This window comes from Sander vitreus, chromosome 2 (genome assembly GCF_031162955.1).
Source record: "Sander vitreus isolate 19-12246 chromosome 2, sanVit1, whole genome shotgun sequence".
In the NCBI taxonomy this organism is placed as follows: domain Eukaryota; kingdom Metazoa; phylum Chordata; class Actinopteri; order Perciformes; family Percidae; genus Sander; species Sander vitreus.
The window spans coordinates 5,371,944-5,385,880 of NC_135856.1; the positions used below are offsets into that span (position 1 = coordinate 5,371,944).

The following is a 13,937-nucleotide window of genomic DNA, read 5'->3' on the forward strand; positions in this document are numbered from 1 at the left end:
ATTGTTATTCTTTCAACCTTGGATTATAGATGATTGTTGTGGACACTAATTTTCTTTTAGTTTCATCAACTCATTTTTTTTTTTTTTTCGCGGGGAAGTGGGCAAGATATAAATTGGTAGATTGAGCACCGGTGTATTTTCGTCTCCAAGTGCGCGCAATCACGCCCAAAATCAGTGACCGACGCCTTGGTGAGGAGGAGGGAGGAGGAGGAGGAGGAGGGGGATGCTGCACCGTCCATCACAAATATCAACAAATGTCACCAGGCTCGGATTTTGGGGAAGCCCCCCTCGGTTGGCGTTTGCGTGTAACCCGAGTGGCGTGGCAGTGAGAGGTGGCAGCAGGGATATCTGCCGTGCCACATCAAACATTGCGGATATATGGGACAAGAATAAATGAATTATTAAAGATTTTACTCTTATCTATTTCTATTTTTATCTCGCAGGAAAAAAAAAGGGACCTGGGGAGGAGAAAGAAAGAAAAAAAAGACAACTGCAGATCCTGTCAAGATACACTAGGCTGTTGAGTGGGGAAAAAAGACGCAGTCTCCAGCTTGGGTAGCCTACTTAAGTGGAGATGATTGCAATATGTATTTAAACGCACAGTTATGCATCCTTATCGCATGTATTAAAGGTGATCGATGTGTTTGCCTATCGAAATGCAAGAACCGGCTCACTCTTGGAGAGGTTTTTCCCGACCAAAAAAATAAAAAAAACAGGATGCCTTGCTTTTCGACGGAGAGAAAACGCTGACGCTCTGACAAGATAGAACATTTGGACAGTTTTCTCACGCGCCAATAAAACCAATCGTGTTTTCTTTTTTTTCTGTCAGAGGGCTGATTTGCCAGAAATTACATAAACACATCGCTCTATTTCCCATTCATATTCCAAACACACGATCAGAGACACCGTGCGCTTTCCCTCTCCCCCTCCCCTCTCCCTACCCTCGTCTCTCCTCCTCCTCCCCCCCCCCTCGCCACACACAAATGGAGGTATCTTCTCGGCGCTGAAGATCTGGGAAGGAGACACAGATAGATAGGAGGAGAGAGAGAGAGAGAAAGAGAGAGAGAGAGAGCGCGATAAGCCAGAGAAGGAACCGAACCCAACTCCATTCTGCATGTGTTTGGAGCCGAGGCTGATGGGGTGGTGGCATGTGGAGGTGTCACTCTGAGGTTCCCCCCCGGCTCCTTCCTAACCTCTGGCGTTTGGTGTCTGCAGAATGGCGCGTTTTGGAGACGAGCTACCCAACAGGTATGGAGGAGGAGGAGGAGGAGGAGGAGGTGGTGGTGGCGGTGGTGGCGGGGGTGCCGGCGGACAAGGGGGGCCCGGCCGCGGCGGCAGCAGGCAAGGGGGGCCCCCCGGAGGGCAGCGGATGTACAAGCAGTCGATGGCCCAGAGAGCCCGGACCATGGCCCTGTACAACCCCATACCCGTCCGGCAGAGCTGCCTAACGGTCAACCGCTCCCTCTTCCTCTTCAGCGAAGACAACCTGGTGAGGAAGTACGCCAAAAAGATCACCGAATGGCCATATCCTTTCATAAGCAATGCCGAGCAGACAGCCAAAGGTACCGGGGTTGCAGTGTGGTATGTTTGCCGGAGTGCTTGGCGAGGTGTGGCCTAGTGTGGAGTGGTTTGGTGTTGAATTAGCCAACACCTGCAGGATGAGCGTTGTGGTTGGTGTGCAGCGTGGGGTGGTGTTTTTTTTTTTAATTTTATTTTATTTTATATCACTGTGTGATGTTTTTTTGTTTTTTTTCATTTCTTTTTTTGCAGTGTTGTTTTTTGCAGTGTTTTGAGATGTTACATGATCTGTGTGGTTTTTTTGTTAGGTGTATGGGATGTGTGTGTGTGTGTGTGTGTTTGTGTGTGCGCGCGTGTGACATGTGACACGTGTTGTATGGCTTTTTGCGGTGTGCTGTTGATTGATACATGACAGCATACATGCTTTCTCTTCACTCTCTCTGCTTTGTCCAGCCCTGCTGGTCTCAGGTTTACCTGATAAAACTACCATTGATAGAATGAAAGATGATGTTGGCGGTTGTCATGACACCAGCAATCACTATCACGTTGACGCTGCTGGTGATTAAGATGCATCTTGAATACAGCATTTGTCTCGAACCTGTTAGTGACCTGTGTGTGTGTGTGTGTGTGTGTGTGTGTGTGTGTGTGTGTGTGTGTGTGTGTGTGTGTGTGTGTGTGTGTGTGTGTGTGTGTGTGTGTGTTAGGGCTATAGTTGTAGTCAGAGCTGAGTGCTGATGTCAGCATTATGAAGGCTTAAGCACCATGCAACCAGTAGGGAGAGGAAATTACTCCCCCTCCCTCTCTCTCTCTCTCTCTCTCTCTCTCTTTCTCGCTGACCATATATGGGCGGCCTATGCCTTTTCCTACAGGACAGCAGTGGAAAAAGCTGTAATTGTCAGGACACGTTGGTCTACTGTTGTTAGAACCTGGGATACTCTTATCTGGCCTGGACTCAAATCACTTTCTTTTTGGTTAGATGGGGAAAAAACTGATAAATCTAACATATTGTTTGGTTTTAGGCTTATTTTGTTGCTTCGTGATGTAGGTTTTATTACATTTTGGAATGTTGTGCCTTCATTAGACAGACAGAGAGCTGAACATGGGGGCGTTACAATTACATGATTAGCATCTTAGACCTGCATAACACCAGGATACCTCAGAGGGCATAGGTTTTTAGATTCAGGTTGTTAACTGGTCATATGTAGACAATGTTACATCACAATAGGACATTTTAAGCAGCGGCAGTAGAGTGTAATGGAAGAAAATTTAAACACATGGCCGGATCAACTTGCTGGAGGGCTGCGGGGCGATGCAATATTCTGTGCATTTTATCCTGTCACATTCAAGCACAGCTCACACGGCAGCGTACACATTAGGGCTGAACCAATTGTTACTTTGATTAATTTGATTGATGAGTCTACTGATGACTTTCTCTTTTAATTGATTCATTGTTTGGTGTAAAATGAAAGCAAATTGTAAAAAAAAAAAAAAAAAAAGGTCTTTCCAGACATTTCAAATATCTTGTTTTGTCTGACCAACAGTCCACAACCCATATATATATATATATATATATATATATATATATATATATATATATATATATAATATATATATATATATATATATATATATATATATATATATATATTATTCAGTTTCCTTCCATGGAAGATTAAGTAAATGTAGAGGAATAAGGAAAACTTTTTGGTCAAACAACCAGATCCCAGGTGTCCCTGAGTGCCAGTTAGTTTGTGGTAAATTGAATATAAACCTTCAGTTAACATAGTGCTTACTTTCTGCGTATTACTGAAGTAATCCAAAGGTCTTTAAACTACATTATGACGCACACAAGGCCCCTCTACAAGATGAGGCTTCAAAATGACATAATAATGGGGCCGGTTAGCTCTGTTGGTAGAGCAGGCACACATACATAGAGGTTTATTCCTCGACGCAGAAGGTCCAGGGTTAGAGTCCGACCTGTGACAATTTCCTGCATGCCTTCCCCCTCTCTCACCCTTTCATATCTAGCTGTCATATCCATTAAAGGTGGAAGTGCCCAAATATATATATATATATATATATATATATATATATATATATATATATATATATATATATATATATATATATATATATATATTCCTGAATAAATGTGCAATTAATCAAATTGCCACAAAACAACTGGGGCTTTTGGAGCCTCTAGAGGTCTGAGGCCCAGGGACAGTTGCTCACTTTGTTTATAATGCAGCTTTTGGTAAAGATCTGGTTTTGGCACCTATTCCGAGTGCAGTTACACCAGAAGACATGTTTTTTTGTGGCATTTTAGGCCTTTATTTGTAGAAAACAGCTTAGACTTGAAAGGGGAGAGAGAAGGGGAATGACATGCAGCAAAAGGTTGCAGGTTGGAGTTGAACCCGCAGCTGCTGTGTCAAGGAGTAAACCTTTCTATATGGGCACCTCCTCTACCAGGTGAGCTAACTGGGCATCCACCAGAAGACGTGTTGTGTCAAAAGTGAAACTTGTGTACTTATTATCATCTTCTCTGCCTGTGTCGCAAAGAACTAAACCGAACAGCTTTGCATCAGTTTTTTTCGCCATGCATTCTGGGAAATGTAGGAAATCACCACCCAATGTAGACACAGAGATAATGTACTTTCAGAGATGAATGAGTGTTATAATAATAATGATGTTTCTGGTCATCTGTACTTAAACCACCAACCAGTTTGTGTTTGTGGCGTTGATGCAGAGACACGTTGAGTGACTGCAGGCTGGTTGGTGCATGCTGAGAGAGAGTGGCAGAGGGTGAGGTGCCTCCCTGTGGGTCTTTTAAGGTGATTTTACAGTACGAAAAAAGCTTTTGAGGATTCCTAATTAAACACGGGGTGATCAGTCAGTTCAACCACTTTAATTGTAAATGAGCTTTCATAGACAGATGTCAGCTCGAGGCTGCTTCACAATTACAAGAATAAAAGACAGATAAATGCAGATGAGAACAGGAAAAAACTATTAAATACCTAATGAAGGAAAAGATCAGCCACATGGAATTTCATAAAACTGTGGTTTAAGCCATAAAATAAAAGCTATGAATTGATGGAAAAGAGAAGAGAAGCTTTAGTTATTGTCGTAGAATGGTACAGAGACAAATGGCATCAGCAGATTTCAGGTAGTCTGATACTGTTCATCAGTAGGTGTTAAGCCATAACACTTCAAATGATGTGAGAGTCAGGTTGGTCATATGCTAAGTGTGCATGTGGGAGAAAGAGTGCATTTGTGGCAATGGTGGTGTGTTTTTATATGCTGTAAAAAGTTGCCTACTGAAATTCTGCCACATAAAATACATGTAATGCCTACATCACGTCTTTATTCATTTTGATTCAGGAATTAATAATAATATATAGTCTGAGGCTTGTACAGTACAGTGCTGACATCATCCACAGGGTTTAGTCCTACAGTACAAGTTTACGCGACTAAAAAATGCAATTATATTTTCCATAGAGGAAATGGACAGATTCAGATCTGTTTCCTGGGGTCAGGACAAAGGATCTAAACGTAACAGTTAAGTCGATAAAGAAAGAGAATTCTGTCATTTTTATTTTTAAATTTGATATAAGATATCCCAATGTTGCCTGTCTTACACCAATTGAAACCTGTTTTGAGACCAGTGGGTGTTTGGATAAGAGGCTTCATTGGAGGAGAGGCACTGCTGTGTTTTGGCAGAGAGCCTTCATTAAGGTTCTTCAACTTTCTGCCAACATGTTTTGTCTTTACTGCAGAAATAAAAACATTGTTAGGATATCCATCAGCTTATAAAAATAGCTGAGTTTGTACTCTCTTTACAGCTTTCTCCCCCCACCCCCTAGTTTGCACAAGTTGGTAGGGAGGTGAAGTGCTTTTGTTTTTACCTCAGAATCATGATTCAAGGTTTAGAAATGGACATTGCTGATGAGTGTTTGTTATGTTTAATGACCACTGGGCGAGACTATGAATGGTGTGGATTGATTTTAAATACAGTGACATTTTGTCATATGATGCACTTCGAATAAAGAAGAGGTGGCCTGTTACTTACTTACTTACTCCTCTTCATCCTCTATGGGACATAAGGCTTCAAGGAGCACTCTCCATTGCATTCGGTCCCTGGCAGCATGTTGGGCCTCTCCCCATGACAGGTTCATCTGTTCCAGCTCTTGCATCACAGCTCTGCGCCAGGTGGTTTTGGGCCTCCCAGGTTTTCTTTTGCCAGGTGGTGTCCATCTTAAGGCGAGTTTTGTGATGTGGTCCTGCTCTATCCTCAACACATGTCCTAGCCATCTCAGGTGTCTGTGCGTAATCTCCTTGGTGATGCTCCGGAGATCTTATTAGGTCTGTTACTGGAACAAAGTAATTCAGTGTAGTGCACAAATATACCACATGTTGTGAAATATAATCAGGGGCAAACTGAAAATAAACCAATTAGACATATTACGGAAACATTTACTCCTACAACTTTAGAACTAATGGTACTGCTAATGTCTATTTAGCAAGGCTGGTGACAGTAACAAAGATAAGCCCCCTTTGCATCGTGTGAAAGTAATCGAACAATCGTGCTTGTTAATCATCTCATTAGGAAAACGGAAAAAGAAACGTGTATCATAGAGAAAATGTAAAACAAAAAAAAATGTCAGTGGGGGGGGTGTCTAACTGCGTGTCAATCACTGCTCATGCACACACATTCATTCTCCCTTGTGCGGGGAGGGGCTTAGGAGACCGTTTTGGGCTTTAGCAGAAAGGGGGGAGGGACTGAGAAGTTGTTGATATTAAAATTTTTGGGCTAAGTCCTGGATCTTCCCAATCCTACCTACAGCACCTTTAAGCATGAGTATTTTGCGTTGGCATTAACACAAATACAAATAAGTCCAGTATGAAAGCTTCCTCATTATGGTGATGAGAAAAACGTGATCAGAGTAGCATTGCAATTCTTAAAAAGATATATTTGCCAATGTGAATATCAATGGAAATGTTAGGAAAGCATAAGCAGCCGCTGGATATTAGATATTATGTAGCATTTATTTCCATGCACCTGTAAATCGTTGCGGTTTGGAGTTTTCTCTAGTATTAACAATTACTGCTGACTGCATTACAGATGCCTTTCAGATGACTGAGACTATTTGATGCCACCTAAACCTGAAATGGCACTATCTTCACCTGGTCAAACAAAACAAGTAGTAAACTCATTTAACCCTCGAGTTGTCTTCCCGTCGACCTGCGACTGTCTGTTTTTCTGAGTCCAAATTTTAAATGAAAAACCTTTGTCAACGTTTTGGTCATCTTTTTCAACACTTTCGTGACTCTCCCCGATGTTTTTGTCACTTTTTCTGAGCCTTTTTGTGTTTTTTTCCCCAAATTTTTAAAGCACCCCCCCCCCCCCCCCTTTTTAACATTTGTGTCACTTTTTTTCTGACTTTTTTGTCACTTTTTTGACATTTGTAAATGACTTTTTATCAATTGTTTTTTCTCCAAATGCTATAACATTTACTAAAACACCCAAATTCAATGAAAGTAGTGAACTGATTATTTATTTTACTTGTGAAGAGTGTTGTAGTGAACCATCCACGTTATTTTTTTGGACAATTTCTTTGAAAGAAAACCCAAAATTTCTGATATAGAAACTTTTTGAAAATGGGTCAAATTTCACCCGAGGACAACAGGAGGGTTAAGTATTCTGTCAAAACATTTGGAATATATGGGCGCAGCCTCTAAAACATCAGCACAAAACAGAATTTAAACAACATTCTCTTTCTGCTTTAAAAGTGAACCGAGCATATCCTAGCATGCTGCCATCTGTACCGAGTCAGGCTGTGTTGGCTGGCAGGCGCTGTGGCTTCTTTCACCAGAGACCCAGTGGACTTCATTATACCTCCCTTCCCTCCCTTCCTCCGCCTGCACTTCCCCATTCCCTCGCTCACTCTCTCTGCACTCCTTTCATGTCCTCCTCTCCACTGCACTTCTTCCCCTGCAACTCTGTTTTAAATGTTCTGTCCTCCATCTTATCTCTCTCTCTCTCTTTCTCTCTCCATCTCCATCTCTCTTTTTTTCCCCGTTTTGTCTTTACTCTTCTGTCACTCGCAATTTAATTCAATTTAAATGCTATGGTGGCCTATATATGTTGTTTATCATAGAGTTGTGTACAAAATGAAAAAAATGCTATGTCCAAAATACAGAAAGGTGACACATTAAAGGAAGAAATCGGTGTCATAACTGTGTGTAAATCACTGCTCATGCACACACATTCATTCTCTTGCTCTCTCTCTCTGCTTAGTTCCAATTAATCCAATATGCCGTTTTCTTTTTTCATCTCCTTTTACTTTAGTATACTTCAAATCAGCTTCATTGACTCAAGAAAATATCTTTTTATTTCAACAAAGCAGCATAGGATGAAACAAAGTGTCAGTATATATTGTATGCCTCCTCTCTCTCTCTCTCTCTCTCTCTCTCTCTCTCTCTCTCTCTCTCTCTGACCATCTGTCCTGGGCGTTCGCTGTCTGTGTGAGTTTCACATTTTCCCGGCTGGGTTCTGGCCACGCTGCCTGGTATCATGTGAGGGAAAGACAATTGGAGAGAGGTCGACATGTGGCAGAGAGAGAGTGAGAAGAGATTAAAGACAGACCCCCACCCCCTCTGGGACAGTCAGGAGGAAGAATGTCACCTTGTCTTAGCAACCTGTAACTGTGTAACTGTAACCTGCATGTAAATGCACTTTACATGCTAGTTGCAGATACATAGAGATAGACTGGTAGTCATTAAAACATGTATGTGGCTGTTGAAATCATTTGATTCAACACTAATGCATGCATAAAAAAAACATATAAATGATGCATGGACACACACAAACACTCGTGACGGATCAGCTGGTGGCTTGGCTTCATCCGTCTGGCATGGAGCAAGCAGATCTGTTCAGCTCAGTCACGGCTGACAGAGACTCTGATAGCTGTGTGTGTGTGTGTGTGTGTGTGTGTGTGTGTGTGTGTGTGTGTGGGCAGGTGATACTGTAACACCTGTTCAGCAGGATCACTTACCTTAGGGGGCTCGACTGCATCCCAACACACACACACACACACACACACACACACACACACACACACACACACACACACACACACACACAGTCAGTGCAGCCCAGTGGTTGGCAGGAAAAGCACCATTTGGGACGTTCACGCTCCAGTGTGCAATATCTCTCTCTCTCTCTCTCTCTCTCTCTCTCTCTCTCTCTCTCTCTCTCTCTCTCTCTGTCTCATTTAACATTTTAATACAATCTGGTGACACAATAATATCCCACACCACATATATCATGCATGGTTGATATTCCTGATGCCATGATATTACATAATTGGAGTACAGTAATAACTGAAATACAAAAGAAACACAGAATCAAAATTAGTAAATGTATATAATGAAACGTCCTTTAGAACTTTTGTCTTGATGTAGTGTATCTTTTGCAGTATGCACACACACACACACACACACACACACACACACACACACACACACACACACACACACACACACACACACACACACACAAACACACACACACACACACACACACACACCATATAGCAGAGATGTGGACTCAAGTCATTAATTTTTAATGACTTTAGACAAAATCAAAAAAGACTTCCAACTCAACTTTAACTTTAATTTCAGTGACTGGTAACTTAACTTTGACTTTATCCTTTTGACTTGGAATAGGGCAATATATCGATATTATATCCAAGATATGGTCTTAGAGTTTTGGATATATATCTTAATATGACATAAGTGTTGTCTTTTCCTGGTTTCAAAGGCTGCATTACAGTAAAGTGATGCCATTTTCTGAACTTACCAGACAGTTCTAGCACTTGTCTTATTTGCATTTACCCACCTAATAATACTACTACTACTACTGCTAATAATAATAATAATAATACATTTTATTTAAAGCGCCTTTCATGACACCCAAGGTCACTTCACAAACAAAAAAGGACATTAAAATGATAGTCATCTCATAAAGGTGCTGAGGTTCACACTAGGGACATGCAGTAGGCATGTTGAGGAGGATCTCAGTGAGTGGGCAGGGGTGTAAAACTTCCAGTTGTCATGATAGAGCAGTGCAAGACCACCTTCCCTCCTGGATGAGTGGGGTTTACAGATGTAAACAAATCAGGGACTGCTTGGTTTCAGGTGGAAGAAATCATCCCTCCGCTGCCACAGAAAGTCCAGTCCACGGCAAGCACAGTATGGTCAACTCGATCAACAGTCCAGAGACAGGGGAATATTTTGCCGTCCTCGCGAGTCATGTAGTTTTTTTTGCGACGAGATCGTCTGTGGACATACGTTGGGCATCGGAGAAGTTCTCCCATAGCCGGTAACGTTCACTTATTAAGTATTTCCTCATCCTTACTCCAGCAGATGTTGCCTATGCATGAAGCTGTTGTGGGTAGCCTATAGTAGTCCTAGTGGGCTGTGTGCTTAGGCTACTGCCGTAAACTTAACTTGCATCCTCCTATCATCAGGCATCATGTCAGACTCCAACCCCCTATAAAACAAAATATGGCAGAGAGATGATAAAATGCGTAGATATATATAACTATTGAACTTTGCTAATGAACTGAGTATGAAAATCAAATAAAAAATGGTCGATGTATTTGTGAGAAAAAGCAAAATTACTGAAAATAAACAAGCCAGACTGCGTCAATCTCACAAGCATCAATCTCGCCAGCGTTCCCGTTAGTAATCAACATATATATATATATATATATATATATATATATATATATATATATATACCATATAGTCATTATATCCACATTACTGATGATTTTTTATCTAAAATCTCATTGTCTAAATATTTTGTGAAAGCACCAATAGTCAACCCTACAGTATTGTCGGTCTAAATATGATATTTTATTTTCTCCATACCGCTCTGCCTTACTTGATATCACCTCTTCACTTTCCTGACGGCAGATACACTTTGAATCAAACGGACAGCAGTCGACCTTATTGCCCAAGCAGGAGGGGAAGCTTTGTTTGACAGTGCAGATGATTATCTCAGATTATGACATTTAAACGTTAAAACATTCAAGTCAATCAGGTTTCTCCAAGTCACAGGAGCTACTCACCAGGGCAGACCTGATCAGTATGCTTTTAAATGTTCTGAGGTTTATTTGAAATGAATACATGCATTATTTTGTGCCGCCTTACTAAATTAGTTTAGTAAGGCGGCACAAAATAACTTGTTCAGGGTTTGAAGCAAACGTGTTAGGACTTCGGCTTGACATGGGACTTAATAGCCAAGACCTGAGAAATAATAATAATAATAAACTATTAATTTGTTTAACCTCTAGTATATAGATAGACAGATGCATACATAAAGTACATACATACTATACATACATAAAGTGTACACATATAGGCCTGTTCTTTGAATATATACAAGTATACTCCTACATCCATACATGGGTAGGCAGATATATAGTGTTCTCCCTCTTGTATACAACATGCTGACAGACAGACAAGCACCATAGTAATGGTTGTTTTGACAGAAGTCTACTCCAGATACGTGATCTTCACAGTCAATTCCCTCAGTGTGAAAGTGTGTGTGTGTTTGTCTGGATCTCACTGTGGTGAAATGTGATGCCCCTGCTGTCCTCTCCTCAACTCTGTGTGTGGGCTGCCACCGCTCTGTGTGGTGTGTGATCTGTATTGCATATTATATGCAAGTGTGTGTGTGTGTGTGTGTGTGTGTGTGTGTGTGTGTGTGTGTGTGCGTGTGTGTGTGTGGGTGTGTGTGTGTGTGTGTGTGTGTGTGTGTGTGTGTGTGTGTGTGTGTGTGTGTGTGTGTGAAGAGGTCAGGACAGGGAAAATCACTGGAGGATTTAACAGAAAAACAACCTCCAACAAAGCTTAGCTTTCGGATGTAAATCCACAAGATATGTGTTTTCTTTGAGAAGGAGAGAAGCTAAAATGAAGAGTGAGGCTCAGATGAAAAGAGAGAGAGAGAGATAGAGAGAGAGAGAGAGAGAGAGGTGGAGAGATGTGGTGAAAAAAAAGGTAAAGATAAAGGCAGGGGACTACAGAAGGTGGAAAAAAAGAAGGGATGTAGGAAGATGAAGTGTAGAGGTGTAAAGAAAGATACAGAACCAACTAGACAGGGAACAAGGAGGCTACAACAGATTGAAAGAGAAAATGAGAGAGTAAGATGGCGACAGGAAGAGAACAAGAGACACAGGAAACAGGGAGAAAAGGGATGGAGAAAGAGAGTGAAAATGAGTTCAAAAGAAAAGAGAAACATCAAAGAAAAAAAATAAGAAAATGATGAGAAAGACGGCCAAAACACACTGCACGGATCAATCGACTGGTCAAACATTGATCAGTTTGATCCATTGACAATCCCAGTAACGTTGATCTAAACAAGATCAACGTTACGTGAAATTGTGCGATTGTTTCACCAGAGAATACTCACCACTCTGTTGTTGCTTGCCAAACTGCAAAAACTCACAATTTACTCGTAATTGTAGATCGTAGTGATGTTTCTTTCTCTAACAAACAAGAAATGAAGACAACCAGACAACAGGCACTTTTCATTTTTGGCCTTTTAGTTAAGTTACTTAAAGAATGAATGTTTAACCACAGCTGATCTACTTTGCCCCTGGCAAAGTCTGTCATTTTAGGTGGTGAAAACGATGGTTGACATAACAGAAAAGATTAAGGAGCGATAAAAGAGATCTGTTAGCCATGAAGATTTTATCAACCTGGAAAAACAGAGCTGGTGACCAGAACCCAGCCAAGAAATGAGAAGGGATACAGGAGTACAGGCAGGGTGAGGAAGAAAAAGATACTGAGGTGTAGAAAGAAATGAGTGAAGAAAAAGGACATAGAAAATTGGATAAGGATATAATAAAAGAGGTTGAAAAAGACAGAGGTTGGAAAAGAAAGTAAAAACGAGGTGAGGAAAAGCAGAGCAAGATAGAGAGCAGTGAGGAGAGAAAGACGGAGCTGGAGAAAGATAGAAAGAGACAGAAATGTGGAGAAAAGAGAAGTAGAGAGCAACAGAGGTGGAGAGCTATAGTGTTTTCCCCCCATGTTGAGTCACTGATCTACATTCAATCTGCACTATGTGAATTATTGATTGTCCTTTAGCCAACCTGTGTGTGTGTGTGTGTGTGTGTGTGTGTGTGTGTGTGTGTGTGTGTGTGTGTGTGTGTGTGTTGCTGAGATGCTTTTGCTGAAAAGCACAGTGGTGGCGTTTTCTTTTTTTATTCTATTGATGGAGAGGGAGGGAGAATAGGGAGAATGGGACAGATTGATGCACACACACATACATACATACGCACACCCCATACACACAGTCAGTCATGCACACACACACAGGCTTTCAGGTGTCCATAAACAAACACACACACACACACACACACACACACACACACACACACACACACACAAACATGCATACTGTATTCATTCAGCCACAAGCACATTTACGTTTTTTCACATGCACACACATACACACATAAAAAGACACAGAAGAAAGAAAACCAACCTTTGAGGCAGTACTGATATCTAAATACCAACTGGGAGGGGTTTAACACACATACGGGAGGCCGAGCCTCTCTAAACCAACACCCCCGTTTTACCAACCTGGATGGTTTCTTCCCAGACAAGATAAACCAGCTGGTGTGTCTTCTCATTTTGGACTCGCCCATCTCTAACACGGGGGTTATTCTCAGTTTGTGCGTTTGCCGTTTTCTGAATGTTAGGATTCAGCATTTCTTCGGTGCACCTGCACAATGTCTGAACACGCACATCAGATGTTATTAGTAGGCATTGTCTCTGTGTGTGGGTGGGTTTCTATTTTTGCAGACCGTCTCATCTCCTGCTCACTTGTCTGCATCTCAGGTGTCCAAAAGATGTCTTAGTCATCTTCTAGTCATAATGCGTTATTCATTTCATACTTGCACTCAAATCTGTGTTAGTCAGTTAGAAATAATGGTCAGCTATTGGCTTTGGCAAACCACCACTTTGTCCTGTCTTGCTCATAAGCACCTTGGTGAACCATGGAACATGCAAAAGCATCCAGATGGCCAAACTTAATTTTATTAATATCCTGGATGTCCGATGGAGAGAGACGAGGAAGATAGAAAGAAGAGTGTTATTAAATTAAGTGAAAGGTACATGACGAGCAAAAATCGCAGAAAAGGGTCAGGGGGAGATAATACAGTACCCACAGGATGTAGTTTGACACCAAAACAGTGCAGTATTAAGACAAGGGTGTGAAGCTTGAAGGGGAGAAGATGATTGGAGACTTTTTTTTGTTTGTTGCAAAACTGGGATTGATTCTCAAAATGGTTTATTTGGGGAGAGATTTAAAAAAGACCATATAATTCATGAGAATAGTTTGTAATTTT

At 41.4% G+C, this 13,937-nt stretch overlaps 1 protein-coding gene across 1 annotated transcript in view; it reads left to right on the plus strand.

Moving 5' to 3' along the window:
• Positions 1–1,216: 1,216 nt before the first annotated feature.
• The window catches only part of cacna1ab (calcium channel, voltage-dependent, P/Q type, alpha 1A subunit, b), a 150,060-nt gene continuing 137,339 nt past the window's right edge, over positions 1,217–13,937 (plus strand). Inside the window, exon 1 of the mRNA XM_078274386.1 lies at positions 1,217–1,524. Within this exon, the coding sequence (XP_078130512.1) occupies positions 1,217–1,524 (308 nt within the window). The remainder of the gene's footprint in view (positions 1,525–13,937) is intronic.